Here is a 23,214-nt window from a genome sequence, read left to right as displayed (position 1 = left end):
CATTCTCATTCATCGAACATACTTTCTCTCAGATGAGCACCTCCCAGACGTAGCAGATTTGCTAAAGTCGTACACGGCCCAAGTCGCCTCCCTCGCCCCCCTACCCTCAAGCTCCAAGGTCATATCCACCAAGACCTTCGACGGCTCTCATGTCCACTTCACAAGGAAACCACCACGAGCGAAAGCGACCGCCGCACTGGTACGTCGAAGCTGCACGCTCTCGTCTATTGCACATGACCGAGCTCACGTTTCTACAGAGACGAGCAGGCATCCTGCCACAAGCGGGTCAGCGGATGAAGACGCTGCTTGACGTTCCTGTTCACAAGATGCTCGAGGATATCTCCGTCTCCGCAGCGACCAAGCCCGCCAGCGAGTGCGTGATAACCCTTCACTTTCATGGGAGGCTATTGACGACGCAGATATGCAGGGAGGCGCAGCCTAGCAAGCCTGTCCAGCTCAATACCACAAACAATGCGAATCTGTGGGTCGACCGCTACCGTCCATCACGGTTCACGGAGCTGCTTGGGGACGACCGCGTCCATCGCGAGGTCCTCGCGTGGGTCAAGGAGTGGGACTGCTGCGTGTTCGGCAAGAATAAGAACAGGGGCCGCAAACGCGCGCGGGACGACGCGGACGGCGAGAACCTGGACCAGTGGCAGCGGCCACGAGAAAAGGCAAGCAGTGGATCCTTCCGCCTCCCTCCTTTCGTGTTCTCACTGTCGTTTTTGGCTGTAGCTGCTGTTGCTCTCGGGCCCGCCAGGCCTTGGAAAGACGACGCTCGCGCATGTCGTCGCCCAGCACGCTGGGTACAACGTCTTCGAGATCAACGCGAGCGACGCGCGCTCCGCCGACGTCGTCGACGACCGGATACGTCCCGCCCTCGAGAGCGGCGCGAGGATCGGCAGCTCGAAGCCCAACCTCGTCGTCATCGACGAGATCGACGGCGCAACAGGCGGGTCGGATTCTGTACGTCTCATCCCATCCTTCCGGCGCTATTCTTTCGCCCCGTCCGCTCACTCGCGTCCTCCACACGCAGTCTAGTGGGTTCATCCACAAGCTCATCCAGCTCACGCAAGACAGGCCCCAGAAGAAGATGGCCGGCGGGCGCAACCCCCACAAGTCCGGCGGCGACGCCGCGCGCCCGGTCCTCCGCCCGATCATCTGCATCTGCAACGACCTCTACGCGGCCTCGCTCACGAAGCTCCGGCAGCACGCGCGCATCGTGCGCTTCTCGCGTCCGCACGACACACACGTCGTCCGCCGCCTGCGCGAGATCTGCGAGCGCGAGGGCGTCAAGGCCGACGCGCGCGCGCTCGCGACGCTCGTGGGCGTCGCGCAGGGCGACTTCCGCGGGTGCCTGAACACGCTGCAGATGCTCAAGGCGAAGGCGGGCGGGGGTGGAGCCGGGGGCGGGGTGATGGTGACGGAGCCGATGGTGCGGAGCGCGACCCGCGGGATGAAGGAGGCGGAGGCGGGCCAGATGGCGGTGCTGAACGACCTGTTCGCGCCGCTGTCGAGGCGAAGGGCGAAGGAGATGGGCGTGAGGGAGGACGAGCCGCGGTATGTGGGCCGGTTGAGCCAGGCGGTGGAGAACTGCGACTCGTTGGACAAGGTCGCGATCGGTGCGTCGTGCTTTCCTCTCGCCCGCTTCTGCAGTCTGCAGGCGATGGGCTAATGCATGTGGATAGGGTGCTTCGAGCACTATGCGAACTTGCATCGGCACGATGCGTCGTTTGAACGGTATTCGAAGGGGATGGAGTGGTTGTGCAGATGGGACGTGCTCATGGGCGCTATGCGCGCGGAGAGGGAGTACGCGCTCCTGCCGTACATGCCGTATCCCCTCGTCGCGTTCTACCCGCTCTTCCAAGACCGCGGCGCGCCAAAGGTCGAGAGGCCAAAGGCGGACTGGGAGGTACCCCGCATCTCCCCTCCGTCAAGTGCAGCTCTTCGTACTGACGACACGGCGCACGCAGCACTACACGCAAACCAAGACAAACGAGGAGATCTACAAGTCCCTCGCGCGCTGCCTCCGCACAGCGGCCGCGCGGTGCGGCGGCGACTGGCGGCACCTTGCGTCCGACACGCTCATGCAGCTCGAGCTCGCCCCGTACCTGAACCGCATCGTCTCGCCCCCGCTGCGCCCGGTGAACAGCCAGGTGATCCGCCCCGCGGAGAAGGCGGTCCTGGCGCGGCTCGTGAGCGTGATGGCGAACCTCGAGCTGCGGTTCGTGCAGGAGAAGACGGAGGAGGGCCAGCTCGTGTATAGGCTCGACCCGCCCATCGACGTGTTCGTCACGTACGACGGGAAGCGCGCGGCGGACATCGCGGTGTCGCGGTACGCGGTGCGGCATCTGGTCGCTGCTGAGGTGAGTCCCAACGACGAACACGAACGCGAACGCGATTGGGGCGCTCGTTTCAGTTTGCCCAGGGTGGGGAATGCTGATGGCTCCGTTCCCAGATCGATGCGCAGGTCATCGCACGCCAGGCGGAGGGGATCGAGAAGAACAAGGCAGGCAAGTCGGCGTTCTTCGGTGGGGCGTGAGTGATCTCCTTTCCTCGGGCACTCCTGCGGAGTTTGACATTGAACCGACGAACGCCTGCTTGCTTGCTCGCAGCTCGAAAGACAAGGCCTCGGCGGACGACGCACAGCCGCTCGCCAAGAAGCCGCGCCAGGACGACAAGCCCGCTGAGAAGGTATGTTGCTCTCCGTTGACGTCTCCTGTGCTAGGCAAGCATGATCATTGACATTGCGTTGCTGGTGCATCTGTGTTCTCGCGGGTGTCGTTCGCCGATCAGATTGCTGTGGACTTCTTCGGACGCCCGATCGTGTCCAAGGACAAGCCCGAGAGCGCGAAGGGCAAGAACGCACCGAAGGAGAAAGTGTACAGGGTGGCGTACAAGTTCAAAGAGGGCAACTCGGCGGCTGTCAGGAAACCTGTCAAGGTTTCTGCGTGGCTGTAGCTGTAGCTCCTTGTGTGTCACTGGTGGGTATGGTAGTAACGTGTATCGTTGGACGGTCCGCTCGGATGTATGTTTGTAACTTATGTATTCATTAATGCTCGATTTCAAAGGAGGTCTGTACTAGTATTGAGGTGGGGGTTAAGATACATAGAGCAGGGCTACATATAGGTATTGTATGTGCATGCGCGCTTGCGTGTAATAATGATAGAGTCCATGCTTGAAAGTGTACAAGAGTGATGCGTGGGGAAGCGAATCGAGAGAAGGGGACCAAGATTATTAGACTTAGGCAACTACTTTTAGCTCCTCAGCGAAGAACTCCTCGAGCACCCGCCCAAGGATAGCGAGGCCCTGCTCCATCACCTCCTCGGTACCCGCGAAGGTTGCACGGAGGTAGTTGACGCGCTGTCGTTTCACCTTCAGTTTCGGTGATCAAACACTGGCAGGATGAAATGGATGTACTCACGTCTTCAACCGGGTCCTCCATGTTGTCGAACTTGGGATCCGCAGACAACGCAAATATGCTTGCAGGCATGATGACGAGCCCGCCGTCCAAGCACCGCTCGAACAGCTCCTCCATCAGCTCCTTCACGTTCGTCCGTGGGCCCGCCACGTCCTTGCTCGCCATCCGCCGGTCCGCCCTGTACCGCGGGTGCTTCTCCACGTGCACCCGGATCCACACGAACATCCCTGCCTCGGGGCACTCCGCCCCAGCGAGGCCAGTCGGCGCGACCTCCCTCTCGAACAGCGCGAGGAAGTGCGCGCGGCGCCGGTGGTACTCGGCGCGCAGCGAGCGCACCCACCTGTCGAAGCCCGCGAGGCCCCAGCCGGTCTGCGCGAGCATCTCGGTGATGAGCATCTGCCCGAAGCCGTGCGGGTGCATCGTCGACGAGTCGGTGTACGTCACGAGCGCGTCGTGGAACGTCGCGTTCGAGGTGATCCAGCCGAGGCGCATGCCCGGGGCCATGATCTTCGAGAAGGAGTCGATGCGCATCACGCGCCCGTCGGTGTCGAGCGAGAGGAACGAGCGCACGAAGGGCGTGTCGGGCGAGGTCGTCGCGCGCGAGGGCGCGTCGTACTGCAGGAAGTAGTACGGGTCGTCCTCGATGATGATCAGGTCGTACCGCTGGGCGATCGCGTAGATCTGCTTGCGCCGCTCCAGGCTCAAGGTGGACCCGGTGGGGTTCTGTCCGCAAGGGATGAGGTACATGACGTGCGGACGACGGCCACGCGAGGGGTGCCAGGTCGCGAGGGTGCGCTCGAGCTCAGAGGGGATCATGCCGCCCTCGTCCATCTTGATGCCGGCCCACTTGATGCCCTGGGCGAGGGGGACGTTCGTCACCGAGCTGAAAGTGAACTCGTCCGCGATGAAGGTGTCTCCGGGCTCGCCGAGTATCCGGAAGCATTTGGTGATCCCGTCCGAGTTGCCGAGCGCGAGCGTGCAGAGGTGGTCCGCCGGCGCGTGGTAGACCTGTGTGAGCTCGGTCACGACGCGCTGCGCGTCGGGAAGACCTGTGCCGTGAGAGTACTGCATGCCCGCCTGGATCGGGAGCGCACACGGCTCATGCGCGGACGACTTCATCGTGTGCGAGGGAGCGCTGGGACCTGCCCGCCATGACGCGACAGGGTCCTTTACAGCAACTGAGGCCATCTCGTACTCGATACTGCGGATCGGGTACAGCGAGAAGTGCGGGTCGCCTAAGATAGCATGAGCATCGTGCCGTATCCGCGTACTGCCGTACTCGAGTCAAACTCACCGTTGGCGAGAGATACCATATTAGGCCTGCGACGCGTGAGCTTCCAAATCTCCTTCATAGGATTTGGTTTCCGCAGGCGCGCCTCTGTAGAGAGGTGGTGGGTAAGGTCGACAGGAGTCGACATGGCAGTGATCGAGACGACAGTCATAGTGCGAGATAGTATGAGAGGGTTGTACGAGACCGACGACTGTAACTTGACTTTTATGTCCTGCTGCTGCGTGTTGCGGTGTGTGGATAGTTCGGCCGAGTCACTTTGAGTCGGGGCTGGTCAGGTTTGTGAGGAAACCGAGTGTGGCTGACAGGCTGTCCCGACGGGATAGCATTATATAGCAGTCGTGAGGGCAGCGCGTAGGTGCAATATGCGGACTGCGATATGTTCGGCGTCCAAATACGTACACGCCTCGAGCTCGGAGGCGATGATCCGGCGAAACGCGAGGACGCCAACAATGCACGGATGGCACCGAGTCATCCAGCAGCTGCCATCCTGCCGCGGGTGCTTTCCGCGAGTGCGCCGCGGAGGCGACTGTGACTGGGTGCGTGCAAGCGCCCCCGCTCCGGTGCTCGCGCCCTGAGGACAGCTTGTCTTCGGCATCGGAGATGACGGGACGGCCATGAACGTGCGTATACGACCAGAAGGATAATCTCCGCGTTTCAAGAGAGATCTTCAGAGGGACAGCAAGCGGTCACAGGTGGACGTGGGCAGCGGCGGTGCTGTGGGAGGCTCGTCGCGGAGGTCGCTCTGCCTGATGCAGACGTGCAAAAGTTGATTGACTCCGCCAAGTGCGATGCGGCGTGCACTGCTTGCAGGCGCCGTTCGAGAGCATTTGCTACAGCAACCGCTCCGGACTTTGGCCTCGTGCCTGGGAGAGCACCGTTCCGACGAGCCTAGAGAAGTTTGTTTTATGAACCGACTCGAGCTATACTTGTAAACCGCTTACCGTCTGCTGAGTAAGTGCGATGAAACCTGACCTATCATATCCTAGACACTTCGTATGACTGTGACGACATGAGCTGAGGCCGCTGTGCGATACGGGATGCCGCGTGCAAAGTACATAGGTGCAAAATGAGCGAAGCCGTGGCGGTGTTACCAGACGCCACGACGCTTGCATAATCTCCGATCAACATCGTGCACACCCACAGCGTCGACCGTCGACTCTTGCGTCTACAATCCACAAGCAATTTGTGAAAGGAGTGATATGCATGACTCGCTTCCAAAATCAACGCGCCACACTTCCCAGCGATCTCAGTCTTACAGCCCGCCAATACAAAGCGAGAAGCCAGTATCCTTGACCTGGAACTCGTGCAACTTGCTGCCGGCTATGCCGCACTGAAAGGGATAAGTATTCGTGCTATAAGTGACACACGCACAAAGTAACAACGCAGGGTCACTGGCAAGTGGCCAGTGGCCATCGGTGAGCCACTCTTCATTTAGGCCCTTTTTTCCATTTTGAACGATCACTTCATGATCAACATTCTACGTAGTGGTACGGTAGTACAAGTACATGATGGTACACTGGTGGTGGCGATCGATAGCGTGACGATATAAGTTACATGAACAGGTCCCTTGCTATATGATGAATGCTTGACTGTACATGGCGAGATCCGAGTTACTGGTCGGCTCAGGAACGCAGGGGACGAGTACCGGTTTAATGAGAGCGGGCGAGTCAAAGCGTGTTAGACCGACAGACGGAAAGCACGGTGGACGAGCGAAGGCGAAAAAGAAAGCGAAGAAAACGAAGATGAGATGTGGATAAGGATGTGATCGAGAGGAATGGCGTGAATTTTCGGCGAGAACAACGCGTGCCGGTGTATGCTGTATACAGATGCGGAAGCGGAGTGGATCGTCTATAGCTGCGAGGTGGTCGATGCCTTGGTACGTCGCATGCTATCGCGTAGATTCGCAAAGCTGCGGCTTGCATGTAAGCGGAGGTTGGCCAATGGCCTTTTCCGCTCCGGCGGCGGGCCGTACGCGTACTTTGAGATCGAGTACAGGCGTTCTCGTAAGGTGCTGACGAGCAGGTACGTCACTTCATGATGCGTCAGTACGTCCTAACGCCGCAATGCGAGGAAGCAACGGCATACCAATGACCTCCAGTAACTCGTCCGAGGGCAGCTTCTCGAGCTCGATAAAGTCCGAGCCTTTCCCGGGTTGCAGGGCCGGTATGGGGCGCCCCTTGATGAAGGAACAATCCGAATGAAGCCGCCCTACGACCTCATCATCGTCATCCAGGAGCTGTGCACACAAGGCGATCTTCAGAATGATGCAGTGCAGCGCAACGGTGGCACGAACCGTCAAACTCTCGGCCGTGATCCTCCATGTGTATTCCATACGTGTTGGAAGAATGGTCTCGTCGGGGCTGCGCCAGGGCAACTTCGGTCAGGACGCTACGTCCCCAAACGCGAATCAGTGGACAGATGCGAACTCACAGGACGCGAGCAAAGGCAGCGTCGAACAGTTCGGTTGTCCCTTGCAACTCTTCGTCCTGTATCCGGATGATCGTGGCGTTCTTGCCCTCCCATACGATCTCGGCGACGATCTCCCCATCGCAGTCGAGCACTGCCGTCGTGTTCTGCTCGCATGCTGGCAGCTTCTCGTATGAGTGATTGGAGTTCGCAGGGGAAAACGTGCTAGCTAAGCTCGTTCTAGATCGAGAAGGACCAGGGAGACCAGGAGGCTCGGAGAGGGAGGTGCAGGTGCGATATAGAATCGCGCCGGTGGCGCAGTCGACTAGTGCCGTTTCATGAATATTCGCTGAAGTCACCTTCAGTAGCATCTCGAGTAGTGGATGGACAGTGCCAATTGCGATGACGATGACTGCGACAGGAGAGCAATCGAGGACTCAGAGGCAAGTCGAGTCAGTGGGGACGTAGAGGGAAATTTACTCCAAGACGCAGAGGATCACAGGGCGTGTAGATAAACCCATCGTGCCCCGGGGAGGTGCATCCATTACATATACGTGATGCACCTTTGGGAAGCCAAGGCTTGTGGGTGCCATTCATCAGACGCGATCTGGTAATCCACGTGTCCGCACATGGGCGACAAGTTAGGCGAGGAAGGGATTCTTGGTGAAAGGGGACTGATAGCGAAGTACAAAGGGATGTTCACAAGAGATGTCGCCTTTGAGCCCCGCGTGCCCGAGTTGCCTTCTAAATGCGGCACACGAGATATCTCCGTTACGTCCGTGGGTAAAGAGCCAGGGAGGGGCGCGGGTTCGCCTCCTATATAACTTGCGTCCCTGGATTTTCGTGCCACATAGGACTCGCTCAAAGCGACATGAGGCGAAGTCTAAAGTGTAGGCTTGCGAGCGACAGACGAGGGAAGGGCACATTGTCCTCGGTCGCGGTTCGCGATTGGTCTGAGAAGCAGTTGGGCGTCATGTCCCGATTGGGCAGGGCGAAAGAGTTCGGCAATGAAGCCATTTCTGCACATTTGTTAGTCTTCTTAGCCGACCACGACTAGCTGCCGCTCTGATGACTACTTGGCTGGGTATGATGGCAAAAAGGTCTATGGCGGCAGTCAGCAAGCCGTACACGTCATGGTCCAGAAAGATGAAGAATCCTTGACACCACGCACCGAATGGACAAACAATTAACCCAACTGTAAGGCTGAAGCTTCGAGTCTCCCGACTGCCGCACATTTGTCTGTCAAGCTTCACCCGTTGAGCTGTCATCTCAGTCACATAAAGCTTGTCGGTGACTGTAGGATACACAATGACTTACGGAGATAAGAACTGTCTGTTTGACTGTTCCAAGTCCCGTAGAGTCTGCAAGACCGGCCAACAATCCCGCGGCAGACATACAAATGCCACACGGCCTGTATTCCCCTCGTCCAGAGCATATACGTCGTCACGAAGTTGGGGTGTATATGTTTTTGGAGTTTGATGATTCCGTGGTACGGACCACGCTCGAGTTCCCTCACGGAAACCGGTGGGAAATGAGCACTCACAGAAGATGACCAATGGCCTTCTCGGTTTTCAGCTGTACGAATATCGAGGTACGTTTGAAATCGTACGAAGGATCGAGTGAGGTGCAGATGAGAGTATATGCGCCGTGACCCCCGGGCCAGGTACTGACTTGTCCGGCTTTTCCTCATGGGGAACCCCGCCGTGCACCTAACCTCAGTTTAGGGCCCGGTATGGACGCCCGGTGTTCCCCGCTGATGCATCTGCATTACCCCGCAACCCTTACCCCGCATTTCCGTTCCGATCCCGGGGTCACTCTGTGAACACGCCTCTCAGCACCTCACGAATCGTATAAGAGCTCCAGAAGACGACGATTATGGCCCATATACAGCTCGCAGAAGAATTCTACATGGCCAACGGTGCGTCTGAGCATCTTCAATTCAGGGACATGGGTGCACCGACGTTGATACGCCATGCAGAGGCACTCAAGTCCTTCACGCCTACTTCAGCAAGCATCCCTCCTCCTGGCGTCAACTATCGCCTTCGTTTGCCCAGCGGAACTCCCGTTCACCTACATGCTTTAGTATGTAACTGTCTGCCACGTTGTAGCCCATCTCTCCTCTCACGCGCGGGATGGTGCTTCTTGATGTTCAACAGAATCCGCTAGCGTTCGTCCTTCGCTCTGCCCAGATCTATTCCACTAAGCTTGCCATTGTACATCCCGATGTGAGACACCCAGTAATATACTCCTACGCCGTTTGGTGAGTTCACGCTCTTCCCTCTCCTGAATCGCACCCTTTCCGACCGACCACATCAGGGCACAACGCATCCAGAACTTCGCCTATGGGTTGCTTGAAGCCGGTATTCAACCGGGGGACAGGATCGCTTTCATTGCACCTAATATGTCAGTGCCATTCCTCAAGCTTCACTTGAATTGCGGGCCGACCCTGACCGGATTTGGTTGCAGACCCTCTATAGCTGGTCTTGCTTTCCCATACCGTCCTTCACTATGACTTTGTATTCACCCTTTGCGCTTTCCAGAGGCGTACCATGGCGTCCTTGGCGCACGCGCGATCATCTGCGCAATCAACACGCGCCTCACGCATGGGGAGGTCGCGTATATCCTGGAGCATTCGGGCGCGAAGCTCATCTTCGTCGACCACGAGTCCGCACATCTCGTCAAAGGCGCGAAGGCTCCCGTCATTGTGGTCAATGACACAGGCAAAGAGGATGATCCATATGAACAATTCCTGACCTCTGGTCGCAAGTTCAGCAATGAACGCGGGTGGGCGGGACTAGAGTGGGAGCGAAACGAGGACGCCGGCTGCGCGCTCAACTACACGTATGTCGCGCCACCGCACCAAACCGGTCGTGGTACGCTGACATGTTGTGTCGCTAGTTCTGGCACCACAGGTCGCGTAAGTGATGCAGTAAGTACGGTCAAGAGATCGTTAACCCACATCCTTGGCAGCCGAAGGGCGTGCTTACTACGCTGAGAGGTAAGAACGTCGACGGTTCTCGAGAGCGATTCGTTGTTGACGTAGTGATAGGGTCTTATCTCGCTGCTGTCGCAAATGCGTATGACACTGGGCAAGTATACATATACTCGACATCCGCTAAGATGCTCACGTTAGGGGGGCAGCATGAATCGCGACTCTACATATTTGTGGTGAGTCCGAGCGATGCATTGCTGAAAGCGAGCGCACACAGGTGCTCACGAACTACGTCATTCAGGATACTACCTATGTTTCACGCTAGTGGGTGGACGTTCCCGTGGGCGGTCACCTTCGCCTCCGCCGCACAGGTATGATCCTCGACGTCCTCGCACTGGACATCAGCCCTACCAACTCATCTAATGTTTCACTTCGCGCTGTAACGCCACCTCCCAACGCATTGTAGATCTGCCTGCGATCCGTGTCGTATCCGCATATCTGGAACCACCTCATTAACTCCGGCGTGACGCACTACTGCGGCGCGCCGACGGTACAGGTACGTACGGTCGCGGCTGCGAGTCCCGCGGCCTGCTTCTCAGGCGGTAGAATTCGGGGATTCGGATGCTAAAGCAATGCATCGCCCCATGCAGATTGGTCTCATAAACGCGCCAATGGCGAGACGCCTCGAGAAGCCGGTCTTTGCTATCATCGCGGGCTCGGCTCCGACCGCGCACCTCATCGGCGAGCTCGAGAAGAGGAACATCAAACCTGTGCACGTCTACGGCCTGACGTGCGTCTTCATGTTGTGTCACAGCACGCCCTCGCACGCTGACCTCGCATTCGACATGTTTCGCAACCCGCTGATCGCGGTCCCAACGGCAGTGAGGTACGTTATGACATACTAGAACAGTTCTCCGATGCAGGGTTTCCCGAATTTGACTGGATTTCTACCAATAGACCTATGGCCCATCGACGGTCTGCTACTACCAGCCAGACTGGACCTCCCGTGCGCTCGACGAACGCGCCCGCCTGCTTGCGCGCCAAGGCCACGCCTTTGCCACGGCCGAAGAAGTCCGCGTCGTTTTCCCCCTGAAGGAGGGCGAGAGTTTGGACGCACCTCTCGTAGACGTGCCGAAGGACGGCCAGACGATGGGTGAGATCGTCTTCCGGGGAAACATCGTCATGAAGGAGTACTTCAAGGACCCCGAGGCGACGCGCAAGGCGTTCAGAGGCGGGTACTTCAACTCGGGGGACTTGGCGGTGTGGCATCCAGACGGATACATCGCGATCATGGACCGGAGCAAGGATATAATCATTTCTGGCGGCGAGGTAAGCAAACCTTCTGAGTTGAGTGCTCGGTGCTGATGACGAGATGAGCGCAGAACGCGTCCAGTCTAGCCATCGAGCAAGGTACGCACAACTCACCGCACCATGCGCCCTGCCTCTGATTAACATGTCTTTGCAGAGCTCTCGACGCATCCCGACGTCCTCGAAGTCTCCGTCGTTGCGCGCTCGCACCCGAAGTGGGGCGAGCGTCCGATGGCGTTCGTCATCCTCCACCCGCAGAAGGCGGAAAAGTGGGCTGGGCGCCACTCCGAGTTCGAGAAGGACCTCAAGGAGCACGCGCGAAAGCGCCTCCCTGGCTTCGCGTGCCCCGAGTGGGTCTCCATCGTGCCAGAGCTACCTGTGAGTATCATTGTTCTGGAGGAAGTCGTCCGAGTGGTGACATGACGATGGGACAGAAAACGTCGACGGGGAAGATACAGAAGGTAGAGCTCCGCAAGATAGTGGCCAAGCTCTAGATACATTCCGGTTAAGGAGCGCCATTCGAGTGGTGTATTACAGCAGCGACTTGGATATTGGACGAGATCTAGGAGAGAACAAGGATAATAACTATGGATAGGGGATCTCGATGGAGTGTAGATGTACGATAGAAAGATCTGGTGCTCTGGATATGCTTTCATGCGTGCGAACGTTCGAGTGCTACGAGCGTAAGTCCTAAAGAGCCACTTATGTATGTGCACATAGAGACGGAAGATATGCAGTGCAGCTTGGCATGGGACGAGTGTGGTGAGCTCAGCTGGTGGGAATAGATACAACGATGGGGGAGGCCAGAGGTATCGCGGCAGTTCGAAGGGGAGACTATGATTTCTCCTCTTCGCCACCTTCCGGTACAGATGGCTCATCGACAGGCACAGGGGGAGACGACTTGTTGCGGAGCAGTGCAAGACAATGCTGGCCTCCACACGCCGCGTCGACCGCGGTCCAGGAGCCACCCTCCTTGCGGACGACGACCGCAGGCGTCTTCTGCTCGTCCAGGTCGCCATCGCCCAACCCGAGCTCCCCGACGACCTGCCGGCCCCACGAGTACAGTGCACCGCCCTTGGTAACCGCAAGGTTGTTGTTCGTCCCGCACGCGATGTGCACGATCGGATCGGACGCGTCCGGGAAGGTGACACGCGCAGGCTCGGGCAGGCAGTCGTCGTACTTCCTGTCCTTGAACGCCTCGTCGTCGTCTGCCAGCCCCAGCCGGCCCTCCGCCGAGAGCCCGCACGCGTACACCCGCCCGTCGGACGTGAGGAAGAGCGTGTGCAAATCTCCCCCGGCAATCTGAACGACCGTCGCGCCCCCGAGCTCGTCCTTACCGAGGCCGATGACACGTTTCGGGGCATGCACCTCGCGGTCGATGCCCGCGTCGGCGAGCCCGGTGCCGGTCTGGCCCTTGGAGTTGACGCCCCAGCCCCAGGTGTTGCCGTCCTCGTCGACGGCGAACGAATGGTTGTTCCCTGCGCCCACGACGACGGCCTTGCGGGTACGCGTGCCCAGGACGATCTTCTCAGGGGCAGTCCCAGAGATCTTGCGGCGCTCGATGACGCGGCGGCCGAGCTGGCCTTCTTCGCCAGTGCCGAGCGTGTAGATGTTGCCCTGGGTGGTGAGGAGGATCAGGTGGTTGTTGCCTGCTGCGGCAGAGACCCACTTGTCGTCCTTGAGGTCGAGCACGGGGACGGGCTTGTATTGCTTTTTGGAGTGGCTGGAGAAGCCGACGAGACCTTGGTTGCCCTGCAAAGATTACGGCATAACAGTCAATGGGGGAACGTGCAAGGCAGAGAAGGGGGATGTATGCGTACCGAGAAGGCGCCCCAGGCGCGGAGCTCGCCCTTGTCGCTAATTGCGGCGGAGAAACTGTCGCCGGCGACGATCTTGACCGCGCGGAAGTCCTCCTCAACGAGGCTGTGTATTGGCACGGGCTTCCAGACAGGGTCCTTGGTCTTCTCGTCGACCTCAATGGCTGCCCGGTCGTCCTTTGGGTCGGGGATCATGACGGTGACGCGACCGAGGGCACCGTTGTCGTTCGTCCCGCAGGACCAGATCTGGAGCACGCGCAACGGGTTCAGTCGATGACTGCCGTGAGAACGCGCGAGCTTACGTACCGTGCCCTTCTCATCCGTAAACAGCGTGTGGAGGCCACCGGCAGCGATGGACTCCAGGCCGGCCTCGTCGTCGCCGAACGTGCCCTCCTCGATGTGGCTGGCGACGAACGCGTTCTTGCGAGGCTTGTTGATCTCCTGGTTGTAGTCCATACCGAGCTGGCTCATCTCCCCGGATCCCCACGTGAAGAGGTGGAGGGGAGGGCGGAAGTGCTGTGGTTTTCTCGGGACGGGGTTGATGGCTTGAGGGACTTTGCGGACGCGAGGAGCGGCAGGGGCCTTGCCCTTCTCGGCCGCCTTGACCCTAGGCTTCTCTGAGGCGGGGGCCTTTGCCTTGGGGGCGGAGGCCTTGCTGGCGACCTTGCCGTTGGGTACGGCCTTGGGTGTGGGCTTCTCGGCGTTGGTGGGTGCAGCGCGAAGGACGCGCTTGGCGACGGGAGCCTTGTCTGCGTCGGGCGATGCAGCGCGTTTTGCAGCGCGCGGTCGGGTCTCTGGTGGGGCAGCTGTGCTCGCTGCGCGTGCACGTCTGGGGGGCATGGTGGGCGTTGTGGAGAGAGGTGCGGACGGGGAGGAGACGCGAGTTGAACGCTGTTGGCGGGGCCTTGGCTCAGGCTTTGCTTTTGGCTTTGGCTGAGCTGAGCTGATCCGAGCCGCGCTTCCTGCCTCGAGAAAGTTGAACACGCGTGACCTGTGTCGCGTCGGCCCGGCTCACGTGCACTTCACGTGAGGGTGGCTGCTATTTGACCCTGCTTGGCTCCCGAACATATTCGCCAAACGGAGCCAAACACCCCGACGGTGAGGACAACGACGACCACCGACGACGGCGACAACGACATCGACCCCTGTACCCATTTTTCACCCTCAACCTATCCTCTGGCGACGCCGGAAGGGCCGATACTTGCACCGCACCTCTGGCATGGCCCAAAGACGCACCGGGCATCGCTCAGCTTCCCTCCAAGACTCTGCCATCCTCAGCCGACGCAAACTCCAGGCAAGACGCGCTACTGCTGCTCGACGACGCGTCTTCGGCTTCAACACCAACGCCTACATCGACTCCCAGCCTTCTTCTCGCGCGTCGGGCAGTTCTCCCCCACTCTCTCCCCGCCAAGTCCTCGTCCCCGTCCACTTCAACCTCCGTCGTCTTCCTTCACGTATCCTCTCGGAACGCAAGCACGATATGCGCGATGCCGCAAATGCTTATGATGTCTCCATCGGCATGAAGCGCAAACGCGTCGTGAGCGGCAGCGAGAACACGTCTAATGCAAGAGGCGCTCGTTCCACGAGCCGCGCCAAGCGGCGCAAGGCTCTTCCCGATTCGAGCGACGAGGAGCCCGTGAGTGGAATGGATGTGGATGAGGAACAGCAGGAGATATGGGACGGTTCGGATAATTCTGACGATGATGAAGAAGCTCTGGACTCCTGTACGCGTGCTTCATTTCTTCTGTCCCCTGCGCATTGCTCACCCTGCACCTCAGCCGATAACTATCTCATCAACGAGGCGCCGCCACGCCGTCTGCTGCGACTCCGCAAGGATGAGCTTGTACAACTCTACGCAGCGGCTGGTCTCACGGACGACGCCGAGCTTCTCACCAAGCCTGAGATCGTCGACTGCATCATAGCCGCCCGTGACGATGTGGCTGACCTCCCGCCCTCATCCCCCGGTGTTGCAGACAGTGGCTCGAGTGACTATTCTTCTGACGGCGGTAACGTTGCCGGCGGGGAAGAGACGGATTTCGGGACACGCCTCCGCAATGGGCTTCGCAGGAGGGCAACCGTGCATGACCTCAGTCGTGCCACGCGCAGATACCCCGCTGACCGGAGCCTGTCTATGAGCCACATTGAGCGATCGTCCGCGGAGCTCTCCCCAACACATGGGAAGCGCAAACGTGGGCCGCTCGATACTGTCGCCACACAGCCTGCCACAGGCGTCTCCACCAGGAGGTCAGTCCGCTTGTTCTCTTGCTGTGTACGCTCGCGATACCCATGTCTTGCCCTGTCTTTTTCGTGTCCTGCAGGCGTGGAAACAGCAATGCGAGCTCCAGTCGATCATCGCCGACGTCATCGAGGATGTCTTCGGTGCTTCCATCTCCGCCTGCCACGCGCCTCCGCTCGCGCAAGGCGTCAGGCGAGATCCATGCGAGCCCGAGTTCGTCAGGCACAAGCAAGGGCAAGTCTAAGGCAAAGCATGTCGGCTTCAGCGACGAGGTCGAAGTTACGCGGCTACCTTCGCCCCCAGAGGCAGAGGACGAGAGTGACCTAACCGACTTGACCGAAGTTGAGGACTCGATCAACAAGCTCAGGCCCAGCCCGCGGCGTCTACGGAGCAAAGGCTCCGTGAGCCGATTGACGAACGACAGGTCGCGGCCCGAGGAGTCGCCGGACAACCGGAGGGTGACTCCGATGCGGAAAGCGAAGGGCAAAGTCGGGAGTCTGTATGAGAGCACGGACGAGGAGCTGGAGGTTGAGGCGGACGAGGACGAACTCGCGTCTGATGCTCAGGAGGATGACCAGGAGGAGGAGGAGGTCGATGAGTTGCAGGAGCCGATATCGCCCAACGCCACGCCGAGAGCAGTCAAGACGGCTCCATTCGGCCGGCGGACGCCTGTAAGGAATCGGCTCCGGGCGCGGCACTTGCAGACGCATACGCCGCCGAGCGATGGAGACGACGAGGATAGTGAGGAGGAGGGAACGGTTGTGGCGGGTGAGGAGGGTGATGATGAGGGAAGTGGGGAAGAGACGGAGCAAGCAGAATCGGGACGGCGGTTACGGAATGGGAAGATCGTCGCTGAGGAAGATGTCGAGGAGGACATCGGTGAGGAAGACGATGAGGACGAGGAAGAAGAGGAGGAGGCGGAGGAAGAAGTGGATGATAGCGAGTCTGTCGCGTCAACGCTTGGTGATGAGGATGAGGATGCGGAGGGCGAGGAGGATGAAACGATGGATGATGATGACGGTGCGTCGTTTCGCTCACGGTCGAAACCCATTCTGACTTCCCGTCCTCTAGTCGATCTCACTGTCGCTACCGCGAAGACTCTTGTGCGCTTACGCAGGGACGACCTTGTCCGGTTATGCGAGACCCGCGACATCGATGCCACAGGGACGAAGCCCCAGCTCGCTGAGGCACTCCTCCAGTGGCGAGATAAGCACTGTAGCGAGGCCACCACATCTGCACCGTCGTCCACTGGCACAGCACGTCCCCCCTCGACCGCCCGTGCCCCGCGGCGTCGCAAGACGCGCTCGAAGTCCGGGTCGGGCAGCCCTATACCTCCCGTGCTCCTTCGCTCGCATGTGCACATGGACGAGCCTCGGACGCCACCGCTCTCTACCAGGGCGAGAGAGAGGGACGGCGAGGGCGACATTGAGCTGGACCTGGAGAGCCTCGGGTTGGAGGATCGCGAGATCCCCCCTGAGAAACTTACGAAGCTCGAGAAGATCGGCAGTGGCGGCTTCAAGGATGTGTTCATTGGCAAGTTCAAGGGTCGGCGGGTCGCCATTGCGGAGTTCCGTGGGCAATTGAGTCAGAGTGCGTTTGGGTCCATTTCCTGAGGCTGGTTGGACGGCGCTGACGTTTGATGTGTGTGCTGCAGTGGATATCAAGGAGCTCAAGTTGCTAGGAGACTTCGATCATCCCAACATCGTCCGCTTCGTACGTGTTTATGACGTGCCTTCATGCTTCTATCGCTGAGTTACTACAGCTTGGCGTGAGCATCCCCGAGAACACACGCGAGACGCCGGTTATGATCGTCAGCGAGCTGTGCTCAAATGGTGACCTCTTCGATTACATCCGCAATGTCAACCCCCCTTCCCTGTACCGTGTGGTGCGTATCCAAATCGCATCTCGCTATAGTTTCACTGCTCATATCTTGCATAGCTCTGTATCATGCTCGATATCGCGAAAGGCTTAGAGTACCTCCATCTCCGCAAGCCGTCCATCATCCACCGCGACTGCAAGTCATCAAATATTCTTATCACGTCTAAAGGCGTCGCCAAAATCACCGACTTCGGCCTCGCGAAAGTCAAACAATCCACGCGCTCAATGGTCCGCAGTCTCGTCGGTACCGTCAACTGGCAAGCGCCGGAGCTCTGGCACCCTGCGCCGAAGTACAATCACAAGGTCGATGTCTTTTCATGTGCAATGGTCTACTGGGAGATCCTGCAGTGGCATGTCAAAGACAAGAAGTTTCCTTGGGAGGGCATGAACGAGCATGCGATCTACGACGCTGTCGGCGCTAAGAAGCAGAGGTACGTCGCTGCAGAGTTGGGTATCGCACATCGGGCTTATCGCGTCTCGTACTACCTAGACCATCTGTAGCCGGACTGCGCAAGCAGTGGTGCCCGGAGATCGTCGACCTGATCGAGCATATGTGGGCGCAAGATCCCGCAGACCGCCCCACGATGTCCGAAGTCGTCCAGGAGGTCGAGCGCATCAAGTCCTCGTGCCGGTAGCCCCTACGCACGCCACACAAAAGCTTGGCAAGCCCGCCTATCGTCATTCATCGCTGTTGGTTACAGATCAAGCTCAAGCATTAAGTATCGTACTCACATCCCAACTACTATCATGCATTCGCCGGCCCCGCACCTATTGCACGCACTGGGACTATGATATGACTCTCCACTATGCCTTATTTCGACGCCCGCCCTGCTCGTTTACCACTTGTGCTTGTCATGCTTCTGATCGGTGTCAATACTGATGTCGAGCGGGCGGGCGAGGGGTTGTCAATGTTGCCGCTGTCGCTTTGTAACGGAGTTTTGTTGGGTGTCGCCAGCTGTGGCCAAGTTCTCATTTTTGTATAGCATTATCACTTTGTGGTTTCGCTTTCATCTCTCCGCCACGTCTTGTTCGTGCCTCATTCTTCCTCGAACTCGTCTACGTCTACCAACTGCAATTAAGCTCAATTAAACCCATCGATCATCATTGTATCTTAGCCAACCCCAGCAATACATTACCCATGTTCACTGTATGACCATGTCGGATACGATGAGAGGACGTGGCGTTTGAAGTGCGAGTTGGTCAGGTGTACATGTGAGATTTCTAACGGGTTACATCAATGCTACAGGACAGCGGTTCACAAAGCATACAACAGCGTGCAAGCGTGCGCGTTCAAACAAACGTGGAAAGGCGCTCCTCCCAAACCGGCGAGTCGTAGTCCGCCTCGTACATGTATTCCCTGATCTTCAGTCCAACCTCAGTGGGTATAACCTTGACACTCGTTCCCTCACCGAGATAATGCCCTTCGTCCCTGTGGACCTTCCACCAGCGTGACCCAAGGCGCTCCTCGTTCCAGACGGGGTCGTCGTATCGCATGAAGCGGCCGTCCGTGAACGAGATGCCGATGTATTGCAGCTTGCGGTTGCGTTCGGCGAGCTCCCTGGCTATGATCTCCACCTCGGCGTCGTAGTCTTCCGCTTGGTAGTGGGCCCGCACGCAGAGGAAGATAGCAGCTAAGGCAGGAAAGCGGGACAGGTGCATAAGGACGTATCTCTGTGGAGACAGCATCCATGAGCCTCGAGATGCGGAGAAGGACGTAGTTGTGCACTTACTCTACGATGGCCGGATAGCTCGAGTATCCGGGTGTCCATGAAGCGCAGCTCGCTCGCGATCATGGGCAGGCGCAGCCAGAAGGTGTTGTCGGGGTCTGTTCGGTACGCGACGGAGATAACGTGCGGCTTCGTCCGGGTGACCGCGTCCAACGCTTCTTCGGCCCATCCTCCCGGGAGGAAGTTGAAATCGAGCCACCGCACGCGGCAGGTGAGAGGCCAGATTCTGCAGTCGGCGACATCGATGTGCGCCTCGGCGAGCGTGTGGTGCCAGCAGGCAGATAATGACGGGAACTCCTGCCGAACAGCTTGTTCTGCGATGTAGAACGAGCGGAAGAGGCGATCGGTGCGGAACGTGAGGTTCTCCACGTTTGGGAACATCGTCGCGGCGAGTGCCATGGGAATAAACGTGGAGAAAAACGATAGCGTGCGCACGGAAGGTATGATCGGCGTTGTCTCTGGGGTCAAGTGCTGAATATTTGTAGCGAGTGACGGTAAAATTGGACCTGCAGCAAATTGAGGGCTCTGCGCGACAGGGAAAGGGAAGAGGAGGCGGTTCGTGAGCTTGGAAATGGAAAGCGTTGTGAGATGTTGGTATCGAGTGAGGGGAGCGAAGAGATTGTTCCAAGGCATCTTGGAAACGAAGGTGAGATCCACAATCAACTCCCGGACGTACGGAGACTCGACCTCCGTAATGATCTTCACCGTGTGTTGCCCGCCGTACTGCAGCTGAAGAGCTCTCATGCTTGTGCGAGATGTCAGCGCGCTGACCAAACGCATGTTCGACGCAACAATCATGTCGTCCATGTTCCCACAGCTGAAAAACTGCAAATCCTTGGCCTGCTCGACAATATCGGCAAGTGCGCCAGCAGGTCCGCTCGCGTGCGGGTCGATCTCCCATGTTACGGCTTTTGTTAAAGTCAAGGACTTCAGCACGTGTGGACGAGACTCGACTGCGAGGAGATGGTCACGGAATTTCTGTATTTGTTCCGTCGTATGGTCGAGGATAACGGTATGGAGTGCGGGATCGATGGAGATTGCGTGTGCCGCTTTGCATGTGCAAGAGAGCGCTACAGCGTCGCGGGGCGGTAGATAGGATATGATGATGGCCAAGACATCGACATTCAACCCGAGCAATGTCAGATTGCATGGCATGGTGTTCTGCCGCAAGCGTAATTGGTAAAGCTGGAGTTCGACAATGACAGGGGCATGCTGGAACGCACCGCTTGGTGTTATATTGCACCGATGAGTCAAAATCCCTCTCGGGCTCGTGGGAAGGCAAGGAAGCTAACGCTTGGAGACCGACCAAGACGGCGCCGCAGCACAGGTAGTCGAAGAACCTACGGGACGATGGCTCACCGAGCACACAACATCAGAGATCGTCTTTCATGGGGATCCGATACGCTCGAAGACCGGCGAGGGGGTGCTCGGAAAACAAACTTTTCGGTGGCGAGACGGCACAGAGCGAGACATCCACCTAGAGGGTAAACGTTGTGGCTGTGTTGTGTTTCCAGGTCATGTACGTCACCATCCTCACAAAACGAGCCGGTTCGTCAACGAGAGCTGTGTTCATCGATTGCTGATGCGAAGAACAAATGATGCTTGAGTCCCTGTTTACTGCATGTGCCTGATCAACCCTCACAAGACTACTCTGGCCGCCGCCGCACGTTGGCTCTTGCGGTATAATGAGCATCGTTTACACCGCGGAAGACTGTGCCGCCTTTGCCTGCTTTTCCTCGTCATATACATCACTTGTTCGCGAAGAAGAAACTTGACTTGTTGCTTGGTAGAAAGTGGGGAGGTCAGAGGCTTACTCACGACATGCACAGCAGGTTTCTTTCATGTCCGAGTTCTCATAGAAAGTGTATATATACCATAATCGTATACTTCACAGCTTACTCTTGCCACTCGAATGAACCCACTATCGCCGTCCTCCCGATCAAAGAGCCAGGACTAGGCGACAGGACCGTCATGCGCCTATTAGGAATGTCCAAGGCGGTTCTGCATAACAGTGTGTCGTTAGGGCCCCTCAACACACTTGGAGCAGGCAGGAAAACGTACATAGCGACGAAGCCAACCGCGGGCAAGTCGAGAATTTCCTCGTCGTACCGTTCGGACTCGTCCGGATTTGGCGGAGCCAGTATGGCTAGAATGGCGTTATAGAGACCAGACCCACCGATCGCGGGCTCCACCACGAGCGGTTGCATCTCCGAGACGACACGAGCAGCCCCAATCGGGAGGGCAGATGATGGGGCCATCGTTTCTGCGAGTGTGCATATTCAGTGTCGGTCAGTTGACTCATGGCCATGATCCAAGACGCTCACCTTCACCAATCCGATAGATAACGATGTCACCGAAATTGACAGATGCCGACAACGGAGAGAGGTGCATCGTTTGGTCTGGTGTCTGTTCGCCCCCTTGCACGTAGGCCTTTGATGGCAGCCCTGGAGGCGGTTGCATGACATGCCCGTAAAAGTAGGTGTGGAGCTGATACTTATGGACGCGTTCCCTGTATGCGGCGTCCAATTCCACAACCTGTTGAAAATAGGATCCGTCAGTATAGCTGGTCGGCATAAACAGGGGACGAGGGACGTACCCCACCCGACTTCGCAATCTTGAGGACGACCATACGGTTACCATATGTCCTTTGCATCTCTACGTTCAGCTTTTCATGTCCCACGACGAGGATCACATTGACTGAAACGAGCGCATCAGCACATGGAACCTTCAAGGTCATCAGGCCACTCACTCTGGAATGCATCCACGCATGCCTTGATCATAGTCAGTCGGTGGTCGTTGCTAGAGCTAGAGCTTGCAGCGAAAGATGACGGCGTGTCCACAATCAAGCCTGCACATCGACCTAGCGACGTACAACGGTCAACCACCCCTGCTTCCAACCCCAAAGATCAGGCTACTGACCTTCTGCGTCGTTCTCGTACCTGTCTCGGATGTTCTCTCCAAGGTTCCGGATGAGCCGGTCCATGAGGAGTGGATTTCGCCGCATTTCTGCATGTCCATACCAGTACGAGAGAGGGAGAAGAGCATTCGACGACACATGATTCGGAGCGGAGGTCGCCGCAGAGCCAAGGGTGGCAGCAGGTGTCGAAGTCTGTATGGGGGCGGTGATGGGTGCCGCAGAGACTGCTCCAGGAACAGCCCAGCCACCCTACATGAGGATACGGGAAACGAAAATGTCAGTTTCACTTGGACACTATTGCGGAGGATGACACGTGCCTCACTGGGGTCGACATTGACATAGATGGGCACCCAGTCTTGTCCTGCGCGCACGGCATAGTTGGTGAGGATCTTGCATACACTCGTCTTCCCCGAGTTCTCTGGGCCGAGGACCAGCACGCGCGGCGGATCTATACCAATCGCGTCGTCACCTTCGTCCTCAGGAATAGGCGACCCATCCACGGCGGCTAGCGCGCGCACGCGCATCTGCTCGAGCGCGAGGTGGACGTTGGCGTAAATGGACATGGGCGTCTCATCAGAGAGGTATTCGACTGAAGGATGGCCTGTGACGTGCTAAGTCGCAAAGAGCAGGTAAGGACACGCGCATATATAGAGAGGCGCGGGTGCAAACAGGACATGACGGTACGGGTACTCATCTCTATGGTGCATCCTTGCCAGGTGAACACGGCCGCCTTGCATTCCTGGCCGAATATATATGCCTTGCCCTCTGCGAGTTCTGCGCCAAATATCTCCGCATGGCCGCTGACGAGCTATAGAGCAAATGTTCAGGCTTGGATATGTGCAATATACTGCGACCACTGTGAGATAGGCCCACCGTGAGGGACATACCTTGATTGCAAGCGTGGTATTGGGATCAAGCTCAAACCTGTACTCAGACTCGGGCTGAAGAGTCCACTGACGAGTGTGAACGCTAACGTTCTCACTAGTGTCCATCGTCATCATACGTCCTCTATGCCCTCGTCAGGCTGCAGCAAGCCGCTACAACTGTTCCAGGCAACACAAATTTGTTGGAGAACTGAACCGAGACAGTCTCCGGGACTTCTGGCCTCACGAGTTATCTCAGACCTGTGGTGATCAAAAGATAGATTCTTAGCAACACTGATGTTGTCTCAACGCCTCAGACAGCGTTCCTACAGCCGGCGCGGGTGGGTGGAATAGTCAAGCTACAAGTTGAATTGCTTACCGCCACAAAGTCCGGCTGAAGGAGTGACATCACTGTGTG

The 23,214-nt window shown here is 58.0% G+C and overlaps 6 protein-coding genes across 6 annotated transcripts; 3 read left to right on the top strand and 3 right to left on the bottom strand.

Annotated features, from left to right (window-relative positions):
* Nucleotides 1–233: 233 nt before the first annotated feature.
* On the top strand, nt 234–5,691 carry DICSQDRAFT_98253 (P-loop containing nucleoside triphosphate hydrolase protein; the record flags this gene model as incomplete). Its single annotated transcript, XM_007361462.1, has 11 exons — nt 234–707; nt 736–966; nt 1,037–1,622; nt 1,689–1,912; nt 1,974–2,366; nt 2,459–2,538; nt 2,616–2,694; nt 2,797–3,363; nt 3,425–4,656; nt 4,716–5,600; nt 5,654–5,691. 8 exons carry the CDS (start codon nt 234–236, stop codon nt 2,959–2,961), a joined length of 2,232 nt encoding a protein of 743 aa, XP_007361524.1. The 3' UTR covers nt 2,962–3,363; nt 3,425–4,656; nt 4,716–5,600; nt 5,654–5,691.
* Nucleotides 5,692–6,441: 750 nt separating this feature from the next.
* DICSQDRAFT_98252 (uncharacterized protein) lies at nt 6,442–7,489 on the bottom strand (the record flags this gene model as incomplete). Its single annotated transcript, XM_007361461.1, has 4 exons — nt 6,442–6,742; nt 6,798–6,948; nt 7,006–7,072; nt 7,143–7,489. 4 exons carry the CDS (start codon nt 7,487–7,489, stop codon nt 6,561–6,563), a joined length of 747 nt encoding a protein of 248 aa, XP_007361523.1. The 3' UTR covers nt 6,442–6,560.
* A 1,494-nt stretch (nt 7,490–8,983) lies between these two features.
* On the top strand, nt 8,984–13,967 carry DICSQDRAFT_152231 (AMP-dependent synthetase and ligase). The gene is made up of 19 exons (XM_007361460.1): nt 8,984–9,036; nt 9,097–9,200; nt 9,275–9,378; nt 9,435–9,521; nt 9,585–9,598; nt 9,659–9,959; nt 10,017–10,035; nt 10,089–10,110; nt 10,162–10,207; nt 10,260–10,286; nt 10,352–10,421; nt 10,517–10,606; nt 10,701–10,826; nt 11,008–11,379; nt 11,433–11,460; nt 11,516–11,736; nt 11,793–13,110; nt 13,179–13,421; nt 13,482–13,967. Exons 1-17 carry the CDS (start codon nt 8,994–8,996, stop codon nt 11,850–11,852), a joined length of 1,734 nt encoding a protein of 577 aa, XP_007361522.1. The 5' UTR covers nt 8,984–8,993; the 3' UTR covers nt 11,853–13,110; nt 13,179–13,421; nt 13,482–13,967.
* A 305-nt stretch (nt 13,968–14,272) lies between these two features.
* On the top strand, nt 14,273–18,410 carry DICSQDRAFT_98246 (uncharacterized protein). The gene is made up of 8 exons (XM_007361459.1): nt 14,273–14,899; nt 14,954–15,419; nt 15,494–16,431; nt 16,483–17,001; nt 17,066–17,124; nt 17,174–17,296; nt 17,350–17,720; nt 17,780–18,410. Exons 1-8 carry the CDS (start codon nt 14,395–14,397, stop codon nt 17,922–17,924), a joined length of 3,126 nt encoding a protein of 1,041 aa, XP_007361521.1. The 5' UTR covers nt 14,273–14,394; the 3' UTR covers nt 17,925–18,410.
* Nucleotides 18,411–18,579: 169 nt separating this feature from the next.
* On the bottom strand, nt 18,580–20,377 carry DICSQDRAFT_159238 (uncharacterized protein; the record flags this gene model as incomplete). Its single annotated transcript, XM_007361458.1, has 3 exons — nt 20,240–20,377; nt 19,020–20,177; nt 18,580–18,960 (listed from the first exon to the last, which is right to left on the bottom strand). Exons 2-3 carry the CDS (start codon nt 20,169–20,171, stop codon nt 18,580–18,582), a joined length of 1,533 nt encoding a protein of 510 aa, XP_007361520.1. The 5' UTR covers nt 20,172–20,177; nt 20,240–20,377.
* A 534-nt stretch (nt 20,378–20,911) lies between these two features.
* On the bottom strand, nt 20,912–22,925 carry DICSQDRAFT_143608 (uncharacterized protein; the record flags this gene model as incomplete). Its single annotated transcript, XM_007361457.1, has 9 exons — nt 20,912–21,017; nt 21,078–21,279; nt 21,341–21,551; nt 21,613–21,713; nt 21,766–21,876; nt 21,936–22,182; nt 22,251–22,534; nt 22,624–22,741; nt 22,821–22,925. The coding sequence occupies 9 exons, from the start codon at nt 22,923–22,925 to the stop codon at nt 20,912–20,914; spliced, it is 1,485 nt and encodes a 494-aa protein (XP_007361519.1).
* Nucleotides 22,926–23,214: the final 289 nt, after the last annotated feature.

The sequence above is a fragment of the Dichomitus squalens genome, assembly GCF_000275845.1.
Source record: "Dichomitus squalens LYAD-421 SS1 unplaced genomic scaffold DICSQscaffold_2, whole genome shotgun sequence".
In the NCBI taxonomy this organism is placed as follows: domain Eukaryota; kingdom Fungi; phylum Basidiomycota; class Agaricomycetes; order Polyporales; family Polyporaceae; genus Dichomitus; species Dichomitus squalens.
The sequence above is the reverse complement of the archived record's forward strand: the minus strand, read 5'-3'. Positions and strand labels throughout refer to the sequence as shown.